The following is a 17,990-nucleotide window of genomic DNA, read 5'->3' as shown; positions in this document are numbered from 1 at the left end:
GAATAATTAAATCTCCCTAAAATCTAATCTGACCTCATTTCAGCACATATAAGAAGGCCCACACAGACACCAAACTGCTCTACTTAACTTTGTTCATACATGGCTCTGGTTTGTCCCCGCCCCCCTGCCCATCCTCTGCTCCTATTGGTTCTTGTTGTCTGTTGACAGGAGGCCGGGACTGAAACGCGGCTTCTCATTGGTTCATCACTCAGGAAAACAAAGTGCGACTTTGTGCAGCAACTCGAAGCTTTACTGCTTATTATTGACAATAAATTAAGGTTTTATAAGCGACACACGGCCAGCAGGCAGCAGTGATAACTGACACATTCAAACACAAACACCAGACACGTGCCAAACAATAAAAAAAAATTGTGCCTCAGCTTTGAAATCAGACTCTGCTGCCATCTGCTGTTTTTAGTCAGGAGACAGCAACTCAACACTGCCCTGTTATTTCTGATCAATTACAGCTGGAGAAGGCAGTTTTAATTTTCGGCTCATTCTTGTCTCATTTGTGGTCTTATAAATATAATGAGAGACAGAGAGCGGAACAAGGAGGGGCTCTGCATAACTCTTCAATAAAATACGAATAAATAAATCAGTTTATGGGAAACACCGAGTTAATGTATGAAGTGCCAGCGTGCACGTCTGCTGTTATCTGGTGGAGGGACTCGGGACAGACAGGGGGGAGCTGCTTTTTATTTATTTTATTTTTTTATTTCATTTTATTTATTCATTTAATTACTATTTATTTATTTGCTTTTTCCACATTTCTGCCCACCCCAGTTTTAAAGTGATTTTTATATCAACCCGTCTATACAGCATGGTAGCTGAGCTGTGAGGTGCGTGCACCGTCTGTTTCTGCACACAGGGAGCACGCCGCCTGCCGGCTCCTTTATGTAATACACTGGCTATATGTAAGTGGGCGTACCTCATACAGCCTCACTTCAAATATCCCAAACTATCACTTTAACAGTGGAAATTATAACATGAAATAATTTGAAAGTGAAACTGAAATATCTATCATTACTTTGCTTTAAAATGAAGCTGCAAAAATGATGCAGTTATTACAATAACCTACATAAATGTACACAGTCTCAGATTTTCAACGCTGCACAGTGGCTTCGTCAGACATTTGTTTGTTTGTAATTCATGTTTGTGTGCCTTGTTTGCCTTGTTTGTTTATTTATCTAAATTGCTCACAATGAATTTCCAAAAGGACTAATAAATGTCTATCTAAATAAAGAGCATATCTGCCATGCTATATATTTTTACAAGTCAAAAGCCATTGCCTCAAGAAATCATTTTTAAAAATCTTTTTAAAATCCTCTTAATATGCAGTTTTGGGTCTTGGTATTCTCTCTGCAGTGTCATTAAAGTGGCGGCAGAGTGCGCCACAGACTCACACAGCACATGCTGTGTGATTTAAAGGAGGTTAAAGCTTTTTTTCCAGACTGAGTGAGCTCACTGCTCCTCTTAAGTGAACACATCTCCTGCCAAACTGCTTGGAGCATGAACAGATCTATAACAACCCCGATTTTATATAAGGGATCTCAACGAGGGGAAATAAAGAGTTATCCCTCACTGTAAGGCTCAAGGATGCTAAAACTTTTGTCACGTGGGGACATATTCAATGCCAAGAGTGTTGTGTGAAGGACAGTTTAGTCATAAAATGTATAAAAAATGACTAATTTAACAAAGAGATCCCGGTACGCAGTGCTAAAAGTGCACAAAAGGAGCGATGCACAACCAAAGAGAAGGAAAAAAGTAAAAACCTTTGTACAATAGCATCTGCATGTCCCAAAAGACCTTTTCCTGCTATCTTCCAGAAAATAAAAAAAAAAATCAGATTTCTGCTCTATTTCTCTAACTCTCAACCTCTTTGCTCCTGAATCATGCCCTTTCTTTCCCACCAGCTCCGGATGCTCCTGCTGTTGTGGACAGGTGTGATTTGAATGGCAAATAACTCCCATGCAAACAACAGGGAATGTGGCCAATAAGCTGCAGCAGCGTGGGGTCACTGTGGGCTTTCTCGGGTCAGGATGAGAGGTTGTGTCCTTGTGGAGGAAACGCTCTGAACCGTGTCAATCAAAATAATTTCCTACAAGTTTTAGATTATGCCAAAACACTTATATACATATAGAAGTTCAGGCTTTAAGATAAGATCCCAGAATTTCACATAAGGCACACATGGAAGCAGATTTTTTTTTGTTCACCAAATACACACTTTTTTTAAAATAACAATCCAAATAAATACACAAGCCAGCAAAACCAGAACAATATAATATCTAATAACAAACAACCCTAAGTGCACAATAGGGAGCATAAGCAAAAGCTAAAATAGTTGGTCTTAAAGGAGTAGTTTGACATTTTGGGAAAGGTGATACCAAGCTCCTATCCGTCTGTTCAATATGAAGCTACAGCAGCTGGTTAGCTTAGTTTGGCTTTAAGACTGGAAACAAAGGGAAACAGCTAGCATCTGTCCACAAAATCTTACTTTATGTTACCCTAAAGCTCACTGATTAAATTCAAAACTGACAACATCGCCTTTCCAAGTCTTCCAAGTCTTTCCAAGTCGTATAATTGTTGGTGCCTCTGTAGCAAATACAATCTCATCACCTTTCACCCTCTGAAACCTTGACAAACTGCCTTGATTTCTCTGAAAAACATCAGAAAAAGGCAATGAGCAGCTTGAGAAGAAATGACTCCAAAATTAGCAGAAAATTAGTGAAAATCAAAAAACAAAAAAAACAAAAAAACTTAAAATTAGCCAAAAAAGTAAAAAGAAATACATTTTTAAAAAGAAACAAGAAAATAACCAGAGGAACGTGCTTAAAAATTCTCATCATTATATAAAATAAATTTAAATATATGATTATGATAATTAGAGCTATAGTTTAGTTGAAGAAAATTTCCCCTAGCTTTAAAAAAATGCTAAATGACTAATTCTTTGCAAATTGTGGGACATTTCCTGCCAAGTTGCTTATTGCCTTTTTCCCCCGTATGTTGAAAGAGTTGCCGCAGTTACTTCAGTTGTTCCATTGTCCGCCATTTCCGCTGTTGAGGATAATAACAGTAAAAAACTGATAAACTTTGGAAACTGGAGACAGCTTCTTATAGCTGTAAGAGCTGCCTGCAGGAGTGAAGTGCTGTTTGTTAAAGTATTGCAGCGCCCCTATGACAAGTGTGCACATGCTTGTTTAGGCAGTGGCTCATTTCATAGGTTATGTAACCACAGCTCCTATGGTCGCAGGTACATAAATTACTCATGTATAACTTTAAAATGAAAGCATGTTCTGCTTTGCATCTTTACTACTTAAGCGTTAGCTATGGATGAAGAAAAAAACAACCAAATTCACTGTGCAGCTCAAAGGCTGCAGCCAGCAGCAACTTTTAAGGTGGAATGTATTCTTGCATCTTACTCGATGCACGAGTTGTCGTCGTGAATCAATCCACACACCTCAAGTGTCAACATGACAACTTTGACCATTATATTTGTTTTTATTGTCTCTCATGCATACGCTCTGCTGATGATTGGATCTTCAAGTGCTTAAATAATGTAAATGAATTTCAACCGCATTATGCAAACTGCGATTATTCGGTTTCCTCGCTTGGAAAAAAAAAAGTGGCAGAGCGTCATTCCAGTGTGCTCCTGCAGCAATGTACCCCTGGTTCAAGTGCTATCCTCTGCCTGCTTTGGTTGTGCAATGGTTGACGCGCTTCCTTTGTGCTATAAATCGAGTCTTTGTTTTCTCAGCAGATCTAAGCATCTTTTCTTAAAAGAAAATATGATTTCAATCAAGTCTTTGTCTTCTCTTTGTAGACAGAATTGCAAAGTGAAAGTCAGGCTTCTAAGAAACCGCTCTTATCGCTGATGGTGTCATTATTCCATTGTGTAATCAGCATTTACTTCCCGATGATAAATTTAAAGTCCAGTGTGTAAGATTAAGTAACATATTGTGGTGAAAATACGGACTGCAACCAGCTGAAACTTCTCTTGTGCACTAAGCGTGAAGGAGACCTACAGGGGCCAATGTAAAGACATGAAGATCCCTCTCTAGAGCCAGTGTTTGGTTTGTCCGCTCTGGGCTACTGTAGAAATATGGCCGATCTCCATAAACCACCTACGTAGATATAAAAATCTCATTATACAATAACAAAACACAACAATTCTTAACTAAAGAAAACACAAACACATTATATTATACTCAGTTTCTGCCAGTATGTCCACTTAAATCCTACACAGTGGACCTTTAGAGCAAAAAATGTGTCTATTTCAGTTTTAACCCTTTGAAACCTGGATCCACATCACTTTCCTTACACTGCGTTCAGACACCGTTCACAAGTATTTAAACCTTTGAAACTCTGAGCAAATTAGTTTGATTTCTTTTACTTAAAAATGGGGTAAAGGCAACAGGCAACTTGGTAAGAAATGTTTTGCAAATTGCAAGATTTAGGAGATTTACAAAATTATTATTTTTTTAAACCTAAGGGATAAAATTCAGGAAAACTATATTTATAATTATCATATTTACATATATTTTTCAAAAAACATTAATACTTTCAAGCACTTTTTTTCTGAGTAATGTCTTTGTTTGTATGTGTGTATTTTTGCTGATTTTCAAACATTTTTTTGTATCTTTTTGCCAATTTCTTGCTAAATTTGGGGGTAATTTCTTCTTAAGTTGCTAGTTGCCTTCTTCCCATGCTTTAGAAAAAAATCAAGTCAATTTGTTTTAAAGGGTTAACACATTATATCTTGAACGTTTAATCAATAAACTTAGTTTTATTTCCCCGTTTCCAGTCTTTATGCTGAGCTAAACTAACCAGCTGCTGGCAAATGCTTCATATTTAGCATAAAGGCATATGAGTGGTATCAGTGTTCTCACCTAACTCTGCAAAAAAGCAAATCAACGTGCATTTTCCCAAAACGTCAAACAACTTCTTTAAGAAGGCACTGCATGGAATTATAATCAGTCTTTTTCTGCATCTACTGTCACTGCAAACATCAACTGAAAACAGGGCGTTTTAAATATACGGTAGAGTGAAACATACTATTTACCTTTAATTTATCAAGAATCTGTTACATTATGAGACATATTTTTCTCCCTTATCTGCCCAAACTGTTTCGAATGTTTGCATTCCCCGTTAGAATAAATGGGCATCATTATCCGAACCTCATCAATCTTTTCTATATCCAATGTTTTGAATAAACCCACACAGTTTGACTTTCACTTATACTGTTACACATGCTTGAAGACAAAAAAACAACATAACAGCCCAAAGTTCAAAATATCACAGTATCCCATTAACTAAAAAAAAATCCAAAATAATATAATGTTATAAATAAAAACACAATGAAATACAAATTAAGCCCAAACTTTAAGAGGATAATAATAAACATGCACCCGAGACTACGCACAGGAACCGACAGTTAAGACTAAGAGAAAAGTCTGTCAAAACATTTAAAACATATTTTCTGACTTGGCTTTGTGATGTCAAGGCACTGTATAGCTTAAATAAGATTGTTCATGGCTGTAAGTGTTCCACAGGAGTACGCTAAAAATAATAATGTTACAAAAAAACTACATCAAACATAATAAATCTTATTGTACATTGTGAACAACCCCAACAAACATGTGAGAACGCTGAAAAGTGTTTGGCCAGGGAAGTACTCTGGACGCCATGTCGGCTGCAAATATGTTACATATGAAACAATGCCCTCCATAACATACTGAAACTACTGTGAGATGTATGATTTAGCTCCGCATAATTGCCAGTTATTGCCAGATTATTGTGGAGCGAACACGGCCGTCACTTCGCTGACCAAACTATCGTATCGAAAGTGTGACTGGTTAAAAAGAGGTTAAAACTAGCTTTGTTTTTCACTTTAAAAACACACTCATCTGTACAGTCTCTAACATTTGAAATGCAATCAAGTGCAGATTGTTTTTTTGTTTTTTTTAAGAAATGGGTGCAAAAGTTGTGACAAGAAATCAAATCAAATTGAGTTCAGACATGCTGTGGAAGAAATGCAATTTAACTCTGACTCTCTCGACTAAATAGAGATTCAAGTTAAGTTACACTGGAATCTAGTAGATGTGAGCTTGAGTGCATTAATGTCAAATTTTTGAGTTTTGAAGTTGGATTTTTAAAGCCACTATGTGTACAATTTTTCGAGATTGCAGCATCTTTTCAATTATTGTATAATATAGAAAAATTACAAATTAAGTGTCTTTTTTTTGGTACGATTAATACAACCACCGGGGCCGCAAAAGTCAGAAATGTTAATAATCTACACATAGTGGCTTTAAATGATTGTTCTGGTGATATTTTCTTTATTTGTTTATTTTTATTAGCAACAAATCCCGCAAAAAGACCAAAATCAATATCAGCCGATCCTTCAGTTATTGTCTGAGGATCCAAATCCTGATAAAGCCTGTCTCTGTACTGTATTGCTCCATTTTTGTCGAAAAAAACACAAATCAGAGACACATCTGCATGGCAGATTGTTCAAGTTGATCACAAACATTCACTAACACAGCAAAATGTGTATTAATCCACTGCTGGAAATATTCCCCTCTCAAAATGCTCCATTTCCTTCTGTTTGAGTGACATTTGCCTGAAACTACAGAGCCCAGCTGTTTTGAAAATTAGTCTTATAAAGAATGAAACCATCCAATTTCAGCAGAAAGAAAAGGGCTGACAGCCTTTGACAGGCTGGGTTGATATGGAAGGACAAACTAACATATTGTTTTTTGTCTTTTTGTGGGATTTGTTTGCATTAATAAAAAAATATAAATTATCACCAGCCTACAGGCCTTTACACACCAGGGGCGATTTTTTTTGTCATGTGATTAAATCACATGTCAGTATATTTTTTGTAATTGTTTTTGTCATTAGTACTTTCGCACAGAGCTCAAATAATACTTCACAGAGAAAAAGAACTGTAATGTTTTTTCGTAGCAAGGTCAATTTTTCGGAGCTTTCACACCAAAAAAGCTCAGAAAACCAGCTTCAATCAACCACATGTGCCTTTACTTACGAGGATTATAAACAACAATATGGAGGCTCTGTCTGAACCAAGAGGGTAAACTTTTGAACTACTTCCAACCTTGACAAAGGCAGGATCCACTCCTTTTGTTCTTACTTTTCACAATAAAAGCCCTTGATATATACACTGCGTAATTGTTTACCAGAAGGAACTCAAACTTTCCGAAAAAGAATCTCAATTAAATAGCTTATTGGAGTTCAGGGTAAACAGCTACTTATGACAGACTGCAAGATGCTGCTTTGGGTCTATGGGATCCTGGTTGTTGCAAATTCCATCACTGCCGGCAAACACAGTTTCATCAAAACCTTGTACTGAACGCGTGTTGCAGCTGTTGCAAATTCACATTTTGCATTTTCGTGTTGTTTATTCGTCATGCCCCCCCGGGTGTGTAAAGGCGTTAAGCTTTCAATTTCAATTGTATTTTCTGCTTTTAATGAGAATTTAAAAAAAGTTTGTTTTGCAGGGTTAATGCATGCAAAAAAAACCTTTTTTTCACAGCAAACATTTTGATGTCGTAGTAGAAAAAACACAGGTGTAACAAATAAAAAGGGAGTTGTTAATGCAGGCTCACAGAGATGGCTTACTGAGACATTTAATGGAACTGAGCCATCTGTAATGTTTAAACAGGGTTCCAACAGACAAGTCACAGTCAAGGACTTTCAAGTACTTTTTCAGGCACTCGTTTCTAATTTCAAGGAAAAATGTGTTTTCTCCGCAGCCATCTGTTGCAGGAGAATTGTGCACATTTATAGAGCAAATGCATGCTACCAGGACCTAAAAGTAACTTATCCTTAATTGCCTGGTTAAATAAAAGCAATAAAAGCCCTCTCTGCTATCCAACAGCTCCACCGTCGACAGTTACACACACAGCTGCACATTTTCTGCCAAATCAGAGCTCAAAACTGACAGTAATGGCTGATGCTGCTCCTGTGTGACTGTTTTCCAGGCTACTGACACATCCTGGCACCAAATATTTTCTGGTTTTTACCAACCCATTGGTGCTTGGATCTCATACGGCATTTGAAAATTATAGCAAGCACGGCCGTTCTTGGCTTCCAAGTTTAAAACATTTTTCTAATACATGTCATAAAAGTATTTCTCATTTTGTTCTCTCCAGTTGTATTCAAGTACTTTTTCAAGGACCTAGGTAAAAATATAGGATTTTCAAGGTATATCAGTGCTTAAATTTCTGAGTGTTAAATTCAAAGTACTTCAAGCACCTTGTATGAACCCTGTTCAAAGTTAAAATGTTTGCTGTGAAAAAAAGGCCTATTACCCGAAATCTACAGGATATGAACACAAAGGTTTAATGAGTGGATTCGCATTGTTACGTGACGATGTGGTGTTCAAACTGAGGACAAATGTTCCTTGAGGAAATCCAAAGTGTTCCCGAGAGACAGGAAGAATGAATGGAAGTGGTTGTTGTGTGTCCAAATGTTCACTTGGATTTTTTTTTTAAACCGTCAGACTTTAAGTCTCAGAGTTCACCATGGATAAAATGATGTCCACCAAACTATCGAGTCCAGACAGGTAACCGTCCTCTCTGTTGCCCTCCTCCCACGCTGCTCGGTGGGTTAGTTCTTTCCCGTCAGGAAGAGGCGTTGTTTTCCCAAAGTCGATCATCCACACTTTGGCTCGTCCCTTACTGTCGTGGACAAATAACAAGGAGCTGCCAATCACCTGCAGAGACACAATGAGACAATGGCATGAATACGGAAACAGGAAATAATGACTGAAACTGTTTTCTTTATTTTTTTGGTTTTACTCAACATTACGTGTTTGTTTGTGGCCCTCAAAAACATGACTTCACTTCCCGTTTAATTAACACCGCTGGTATGTTTGCGTGAGTGTGAAAATGAATGTATGCATGTGTGTGTGTGTGTGTGTGTGTGTGTGTGTGTGTGTGTGTGTGTGTGTGTGTGTGTGTGTGTGTGTGTGTGTGTGTGTGTGTGTGTGGTCAGGGCCGATACTGTCCAGTTTCCATGACGAGACCTTTATGTCTATGTGTGTCTGCTCCAGTGAGTCAGTGTCACTAGATTACACTTAATTTCCAAATTAATAATCACAGTTTGAATGCACACTGACACAAAATGCATGTTAACCATGACTGGAACTAATTCACCAGTTTAACCCTTTGAAACCTTTATCGACATCACTTGTCTTTTACAGCGTTACGACCACTTTTAACAAGCATTTAAACTTTTAAAATGTGCAAATTGATTTGATTGCTTTGGACTTGGCACGAAATGTCCTGCAAAAAATATGTAACGTGATGGACAAAAACTGAAAATTTAGATTAAAAAAATAAGAGAGAAGAAGATAATTAACTAGGAAAAATATCAAGAAACAATATTTGTAATTATTATAATTATATTTTTAAAATTAAGTTACAGAAAACATGTATGTGTGTTTTCATCATTTATATATAATATTTTTATTTCATTTTTTGATCACTTTTTCAGGTCATGACTAATTTCAGGTTATCACAAATTTTTACTGATTTCTTAGTAATTTTCTTGTTAAGTTCATCATTGCTTTCTTTTCAGAATTTTTAAAGAGGTCAAGCCACTTTGCTCTGGTCTCAAAAGGTTAAATGACGTGTTACATGCTGTTTGGTAAAGTTTTTATTTCTCAAGAAATTCCAGTGCATTAGAAAGAGCTTTTAATAAACAAGAGAAGAAAACACCACCCTAGGATACTATATTGTTTACTGTCTAGCACATCAAGGTATCAAATATTGGTATTTGTTTCTGTTGGAATTAAATTGTAAAGTGGTGGAAATGGTGGAAAGCATGAAATCAAATAAAGATTATTATACCAAAAATAAATGAATACATTTCTCAAGAAATTCACACATCCTGAGCTGAGAACGAGCCTACAATATAAAACATTTGTAGTAACGAGCAAACATATAAACTCTACCAGGTGCAAACTCACTTAGGTATTTTTCTAAACGCTGGTGACGTTGCATAAATCATACTCACCGTATTGAACCTAACTGTTATGCTCTGTTATATTTTGCACCTACAGTCGTGTTATTTTAGTCTTTTTGCATATTGCACTCTTTAGGCTTTGTATTGCAATTGCTGCACAGCAGTTTCCCTCTGAATAAATAAAAGTTTTATCTTGCCTTATCTAATAACTGCAAAAAAAATGTGTTTTTGCATTTTGTGTTTTCACAAACAACAAAGCTGAAAATAACCTTACGTCTGCTAAAAAATAATAAAAAAAAAACCATCCACTCCAAAAATGTCATGGGTTTTTCTTTGGCCTATTTTACATCCCAAGTTTCAAAAAAGTCGGGACAGGAGTTTTTCCGTAATCATGCTCAAAACCAGACAAACAAACAAACAAAAACCACAAACCTACTTGGCTTGGAGTTATTTTTCCCTTTTTGTGTGATTCATGAATGACATTTTCAAGTTAATTAAGCACGTCCGTCTTTACCTCGTGGGTTTTGAAGAACGGGGAGATCTCCAGAGTGTCTCTGACTTCCTTGAGTCTGTTTAGATAACCGTTCTGGAAAAAAGAAACACAAGCTTTTAGTTTGTTATTCACCCAAATCTGTTGTCTTTACTGGAACTGGGCTGCTGACGGAGCCTTGTGATGTATTCACAGCCCAGTCTGCTACACAGTATCGTTTTAATAGAATTTTTCTTGTTTTAATTTTTTTAATTTAACATTTATAATAAAAATAAAATACTATGTACATTAATAATAATAGTGAACAATGTGAATAATAATGTGAAATAAATAAAATAATAGTGAACATATGTAATGGGATATTTAATGAGCAACATACATTTTACATCTCACATCCAAAAGAACAGTAGGAAGCTTGTCTGCACCTACCCATGTTCATTTCTAACCCATCAATCAACAACCATAAACCAACTCTCTGCCCAAGTGTCCATCGCCACACCGACACCACTCTGTTCATGCTCTTCATATATATGATCAACAACACTTTCCCAGTATAGAAGAGGAAAACCATTAACAGCAATATCACCATTAGCGTGCTTTAGGTTCCCCGCCCTCATCTCTGTACTTTGCAAAAATTCTTCTTCTGAACATATTTTTTTACTATCTCATATTCTTACTTTGATTTATTTCTCCAGTCCATCCCACAAAAGCACACCACAAACAGACAAACACACACTTTTAAGATTTTTGCTCCACAAAACATTGTTTCAGACTGACTTTTCCTCTTCAAACGTGTGTGGGATTAATTTCAAAATTTAAAACCTGTCTTATTTAAAAAAAAAAAGACACTCACAAGCATTCAAAAGTACACACTGATGTCAAATACTGATTGTGCGTGCATGCGTGTGTGTGTGTGTGTGTGTGTGTGTGTGTGTGTGTGTGTGTGTGTGAAGACGCCCAGGGAGTTCCCAAGGACTTCCCTTTTCATCTGGCCCTGAAAGCTTAAGGTCACACTGTTTATGTGTGCATCTGTGCATACATATGTGTGTGTGTGTGTGTGTATTATTAAAACAGCAGACAAAAGTTCAACTCACAAATTCCATTCTTCGTCTGTTTTTCTGTACCATATGGAGGTCAAGGCCATCGACGCAATCACACACACACACACACACACACACACACACACACACACACACACACACACACACACACACACACACACACACACACACACACACACACTCACCAGTATCTCCTTATTTCCTTTGACGAAGTCGCTGAAGGCTGCAGTGACTTGTTCTCTCGTCTTTGTTTTCTTAAAATCCCTGTTCACCGTCCCGTCCTCCTTCTACAGAGAAGAGAGGAGAGGGGAGGAGAGGAGAGGAGAGGAGAGGAGAGGAGAGGAGAGGAGAGGGGAGGGGAGGAGATGAGGCCATCAGAGTGAGGTTTGTTTGTTCTGGCAGAAAAACACAAAACATACTTTTAGGGATAATTAAGACGTAAATAATGTTTCATAAACTACAACTTCCAGGCTTCTTTTCGACCTGGGAGGGACGGGAGCGCAGCAGAGGACGGGAGGGGAGGAAGGAGAGGGAGCAGAGGAGAGGATGGACGAGAAAAGCAGAACAAACAATGAGGGGAGGAAAGGAAGGACGGAGTCAAAGATATTTTTAGAGATTCAGCCGGGACGAAGGGTCTCTGACTCTGTTTCACTGACCTGACTCATACACAGAAATACAGCAACTAACAATTTGCAATTTTTGTTAATCACCCTGAATCCTGAACAAAAGGGGAAAAGAGCAATGAGCAACTTGGTAATAAATGTTTCACAAATTTAGATGTAAAAAAAAAAATCATAATTACATCTTTAGAATCATGTTACAAAATTATTAAATTTTTAGCACTTTTTCCACGTAATTTCTGTTTTTATTTTTCCACTAATTTCTTGTTAATTTTCAATTAACTTCTTTCATTCCTAATCTTCCCATGTTTTTGAAAGAAATCAAGCATGTACGCTCACGTTTAAAGGTGTTAATCGAGACATTTTCAGAAAATAGTGAAAGATGGCTATCCCAGGTTCAGGCTTGTTGTGTCTGTCAGTCTTAAACACAAGAGATTTGGTTTTAAATTGACTACAGCAAGTCGGCTAAAAACTAATTTAAAGAGCTGACTGACTGATTAAGTAAATTTTTCAGCCTTTACTTCTGGGCATCATGTGACCTGCAGGTCTGTCTTTTGTAAAAACATCAGCTCTGTCTCTGGGACCCTGGTGACAAGCGTTTTTACTTATTTCTCACAATGTCTCACAAAAAAATGGGTTTTTTTGCAAACTTGGAAAGCAAAATGACCATTTGCATATCACTTATTCTCCCTGTCTTTTGCTGACTTTGGTAAGAAAACTTTGTTTCTCTCATGTGTCTCCACGGTGAACTAAGAATCCAAAATGGAGAACATTCTTCACAAACTGATGTCATTCGGATCCACATTTAACAATTGAAACATCAATGTTCTCATGCTACTCATGCAGTATAATCAAAGTCTCATTTATCCAGCTCTTTCTGACGGAGAACCAAACTTTTTTTTCTGGTTTTGGATTCTTCGTTGATTGCAGAGGCATCGAGAAGTTTTCTTCATGAATTCAAAGGGTGAATAACTGATATACAAGCGGTCATTTTATAGGTGACGTATTTCTTGATAAATTAAATTCACTCCCCACCTCTGGTAATAGTACCAGTGGAGGAACAATAGAAGAGCAGTGCTGGAGTTGCAGCATTAATATAAGTGGTGCATGTACAGTGGTGAGAGCAGTACAGTTGATTAGTATCAGCAGCAGCAGCAGCAGAGCTAACCAACCAGTTGGCTGGTTCAGAATAATAGAAATAAATGAGCTGCTCTTATTCTGCTGGCTGCCAGGCAACAAGAAACTGTTTGGAGACACAACTATTTTTCCCTTTATGGTTCAAGTCTGAGTGCAGCTCTCTCTCACACTCACATACACACACACACACACACACACACACTCAACATAACTAATTACCACATGCTTTTCACATACGTAAGAGCTCATACAATCTATATAGTATGCAGTTACACAGATGCACTTTTAAAAGAACAGACGTTGAACTGCACATGAACTGGACATTTCATATTTATTCACACACACACACACACACACACACACACACACACACACACACACACACACACACACACATCTCTGTTTCTGGGGATAACCCTCAGTGTCATGGCAACAGACCACCGGGAGGCCCTGAATGTCCTTATATAGCCACAGCCCTCAAATAAAGACAGCAGAGACAGGGAGATTTGTGTGTGTGTGTGTGTGTGTGTCTACAATGTCAGTGCCAGATGCCAAGGAATATAGAGCTGCCACAGACAGGCCTCATATGCGACAAAGGACCTTGTGCACAAACATATACTTCAGAGGAAGTTTCTGTTCAAAACAGGAAGTTAGATCATGGCTCTTGAAGGACACACACACACCCACACACAGAATACTGGAAGAAAGGAGGGAAGGAAGGCCACACACACACACACACACACACACTTTTCTCTTTGTGAGTCTTACCTTGACTCCCTCTATCCTGAATCCCAGGGTGGCTGTTGAGCTGATGGTCTCTCTCCACTGCATGTATCTGGGTTTGGTCACCGCTTTCTGGAGGTTCTCCTCCGGCGTTGGCGCATCAGGATCGACCTCGATCATTTTCTGGTACATGTCAGGTCTCGGGGAGGGTTTCTTACGAGCTTTAGTCAGCTCTTCCTCAAGGTAGGTCCTGAAAAAAAAAAAAAAAAAAAACAGGTGGTGGGCGGTGAATAAGACAGAGAAGAAATAAGAGTGGGTGACAGACTTGAGCACAGAGAGGTAGGAGGACGAGGCAGAGATGAGAAGAGAGCGTGAAAGCAAAGGTGTGAAGAAGATGTCTCTTTTCAAATACTATGACACAGCTGTTCAGTGCTAAGATCTGGGAACACAGCGACAGATAAAAAGAAGCCTGGCCGGCGAGAAATGTGAGCAGTTAGACGATTCAATAGATTTTTATCTTTTGATACCAAAGAAAATTGACTTAAGTTATGTCGAAAACATGGGAAGAGGGTGATGAGCAACTAGAAATGACCCCCCCCAAAATAGCAAGAAATTAGTAAAAAGTACACGCACAAAAAATCTAAAAATAAGCCCAAAAAACTGAAAACAAAAAAAAACAACAATACAAAATAATATTAAAATTACCTCAAGAAAGTGCTTAAAGTAGTATTTTTTCTCTTTTCTGTAACATTATTTTAAATTTATAATTAAGAGAATCATAAATATAGTTTACTGGATATTTCCCCCCATTTTTAATTATATCTAATAATTCCCCCCAGCTAATTTCTGAATTATTTCCTCGACTCCCTCTGCAGGACTTTTCTTGACAAGCTTATGTTTTTTCCCTGCATATTTTGTGCCAAGTTGTTGATTTTTACCATGTTTTTGAAACAAATCAAACCAATTTGCTCAAGCTTTCAAAGGTTTAAATTCTTGTGAAACTGATGTCGATCCAGGTTAAAATGGAGCTGCCTCGTTCAGTATTTTTTACTGGTTTAAATCTCCCGGTCAGTTTGTTTTGGAGAGGACGAGACCTCTGCAGATCATTCAGCGTCTGGTAAAAACCTCCTGAACACTGAAGTGTAACTAACCAGGAGAAATTTCAGCTGGCTGCAATCTGCAATCTTCACCACTATTTACCACAAAATCCTACACACTGCTCCTTAAAATACACCTTTAATTGTCCAGTACAGTAGTTGTAGGTGCAGTTTTAGATTTATGTCGCGTCACGTATCTTCTCACCTCACTCCCATCTTACAGTCCATCACACACGGGAAGTCAAACTCAGCCAGCAAGTCCTCCATCTGGTTGTATTTCTGCCCATCCTTCTCTACGTCTCCATGGTAACCGGGAACGTACGGGCGCAGTACGTCCTTCATCAGGAGGGACAAACAGCGCTGCTCACATTCACAGTGTTTCTAAAAGATATCAGCGACAAGTTATTGTCATTTTATATTCTTACACTTCGATTCGGTGCTAAAAGTACGTAGCACCTCTTTAAAGTAGACAATTTTCTGTGCATTGAGAAAGACGTTGGGAAAGAGCGTCTTACTTTTAATATTCGGCCGTTGGCTCCCGCCTTGAAGCTCCCTGTAAAAAAAAACACACTTTTACTGTGAAGCAGCTGCAGGAAATGTTGAGACTGAGTAATTTAAAACAGCTTAGTTTAGGTTCATCAAGGTTTAAATGATCTTTTTTGTCCCTTTTTTGTCACTAGATCATCTTTACACAAGTGAACTGGTTAAATGGTAAGTTTGGCATTTTTCAACCCTATTTTCCCAAGTTTTTGTCTCTAGGTGACTAATTGGTCGAGTGCTAAGCAAGAGGATGGCAGCAAATCAGGCTGTAACGTAACTGCTCGTAGCATGTTCGTACTGTCAATTCACATTCACTAGAAGCGCTTGTTTTTGTCAATGACAGGCTCAGATTGTAATTATAAGACATAATGAATGGATCCTTACAGAGACAGACCTTTTCATTAAAGGGTAAGATCCTTTTTGTATAACCAGAAAGAGCCCCGAAATTGCAATAACTAAACTCACAAGACTTCATTATAATAATCAGTAATTTTTGTTTGTACAGATCCAGCATATTTTCACATCTAACTGGATAAATTAACAATTTATTTCAACTAAAGCCATTGTTGGTGATTCCTGAAACGGCGCAAAGAAGAACTAAGAACTGTTTATTTAAATGGCGTTTTGAGGGTTTGGTGATGACAGTTTGGGGGCTGTTTTTTGGATTCACAAAATGGACCGTACACGTTTTTTTATACACAATTAGCCACAATCAAATGAATGATTTTAAAAATGTCAGTGGCAAAAACAATCACTTTAAGTGGATGTAAATTGATGGTGCAAACATCTCCTGAGTGGTTACAATGCAGCTGTTTTTTGCGGCTGCGGCCCTTTCTCTCAATACTAGACCAGTTCCAGAAATGATTGTTCCCATTAGTCACTTTGACACAGAAACATGGAAAACAGAGTCCAGGTTGAAAAATGCACAAGTTACCCTTAAAGCTGCATGCTCTTGATTTTATGCGGCTGAGTGTCCAGCCCCCAGGACACCTATTCAAAAGAGGCATCGCCTCATCGATGTTACCAAATCCTGCTGCTAACCAGCCACTAATGTGTCAACTCACGTCTTCTTTAAAAACAACAACAACATGTGTGTATACCTGCATGTCCAGCCAGTTGTATCCAGGGATATTTCTTCTTGAAGGACATGACAAACGGCGACCAGTGGACCATGTTCTTAATCTTCTTCCAAGACTTGTGCTACAAACACACACGACATCAGTGAGTATTCATCATTATCTTTCACCACAAATGTGGTTTTAATCCAGGACTTTAAGCACATGCTCCACCAGAATCTGCTCAGAGTGTTCCCCAAATGCTGACTTGTTTATTTCAGTTCAGATATTTATGATCAATGGTCTAGAATTCTGCATCCATAAACACGTTTAAGGCAACAAAATTAATTTAAAGTTGATGTGAGTCTGTGTTTTCTGGTTATGGGAGCTTTTAAAGACCTGACATATGATGGTGGTATGAGGCAGAAAAAAAATCTTAAGTAAATATAATAAATGTTAAATCCCTAAGATAGTCGTGAGCAGCCAGCTTAAGGGTGCGTACACATGCTGCATCAAATCCATCACTGTCAGGGCGCCCTCCAGCTCAACAGGTAGAGCTGCACCCCATGTAGCCTCTGCAGCGGCCCAGGTTTGATTCAAACTTTTGGCCCTTTGCTGCATGTCATACCGATTCTCTCTGCCCCCTTTCCTGTTACTGTCCAGCTGTTCGATAAAAAAGGCAAAAAGCGAGACCCACACCGATGTGGTGCGCAAAAGCATTTCAAAGAAAGTAATAAAAAGTAACATCAGACCTGACTCAGTTTAAGCAGGTTCCTGTTCAACACAAACATTTTTTTAAAATATTGCAATACAAAATAAAAGCAGGGAAAATCAACAGAGACAAAAGACATAATAGAGTAAAGGTCAAAGTTGGAGTGAGCGAGATGCTATTTGAGATTTGAATGTATGTAGTTGCAGGTACGCCCTTCTATCAAATGGTGTTTATTTGTGTATTTAAAATTAGTAATAGAGGCTTTTGCTCTAATGAAGTACGATCTTGTTCTAGATTTTAGTGCAAGTGTGAGTGAGTTATCTCTGAACATAACTGTTCAGGCGGTACGGAAACAAGTGCATGCGAAATTGATCTAGTGACATGATTTTCAGGGCGTGACGGCTGCGCAATGGACCCAGCAGTGCTCTTTGCATGTCACCAGAAAACAACCAATCACAGCTGATAGATGTCTTTCCTTTCTTTAGCTTTACATCTGTCCCACGAACAATATTTTCGTCCTGACACACATTTCAAAAACAACACCTGGAGAAAAATCAGCTCTGAATCTGGG

General features: G+C 38.0%; 1 protein-coding gene across 2 annotated transcripts in view; it reads right to left on the bottom strand.

Moving 5' to 3' along the window:
* Window positions 1-2,188: 2,188 nt before the first annotated feature.
* The window catches only part of itpkb (inositol-trisphosphate 3-kinase B), a 46,615-nt gene continuing 30,813 nt past the window's right edge, over window positions 2,189-17,990 (bottom strand). For both annotated transcript variants that reach the window (XM_042503228.2, XM_042503227.2), the window contains exons 6-12: window positions 16,753-16,852; window positions 15,628-15,665; window positions 15,318-15,493; window positions 14,061-14,265; window positions 11,721-11,822; window positions 10,499-10,570; window positions 2,189-8,731 (exon numbers count right to left, since the gene is read on the bottom strand). In XM_042503228.2, coding sequence (XP_042359162.2) covers window positions 8,522-8,731; window positions 10,499-10,570; window positions 11,721-11,822; window positions 14,061-14,265; window positions 15,318-15,493; window positions 15,628-15,665; window positions 16,753-16,852 — 903 coding nt within the window. In that variant the 3' untranslated portion in view covers window positions 2,189-8,521. The remainder of the gene's footprint in view (window positions 8,732-10,498; window positions 10,571-11,720; window positions 11,823-14,060; window positions 14,266-15,317; window positions 15,494-15,627; window positions 15,666-16,752; window positions 16,853-17,990) is intronic.

The sequence above is a fragment of the Plectropomus leopardus genome, chromosome 16 (genome assembly GCF_026936395.1).
Source record: "Plectropomus leopardus strain MGB_pleo_1.0 chromosome 16, ASM2693639v1, whole genome shotgun sequence".
In the NCBI taxonomy this organism is placed as follows: domain Eukaryota; kingdom Metazoa; phylum Chordata; class Actinopteri; order Perciformes; family Serranidae; genus Plectropomus; species Plectropomus leopardus.
This window is presented reverse-complemented; position numbering and strand designations above follow the sequence as displayed.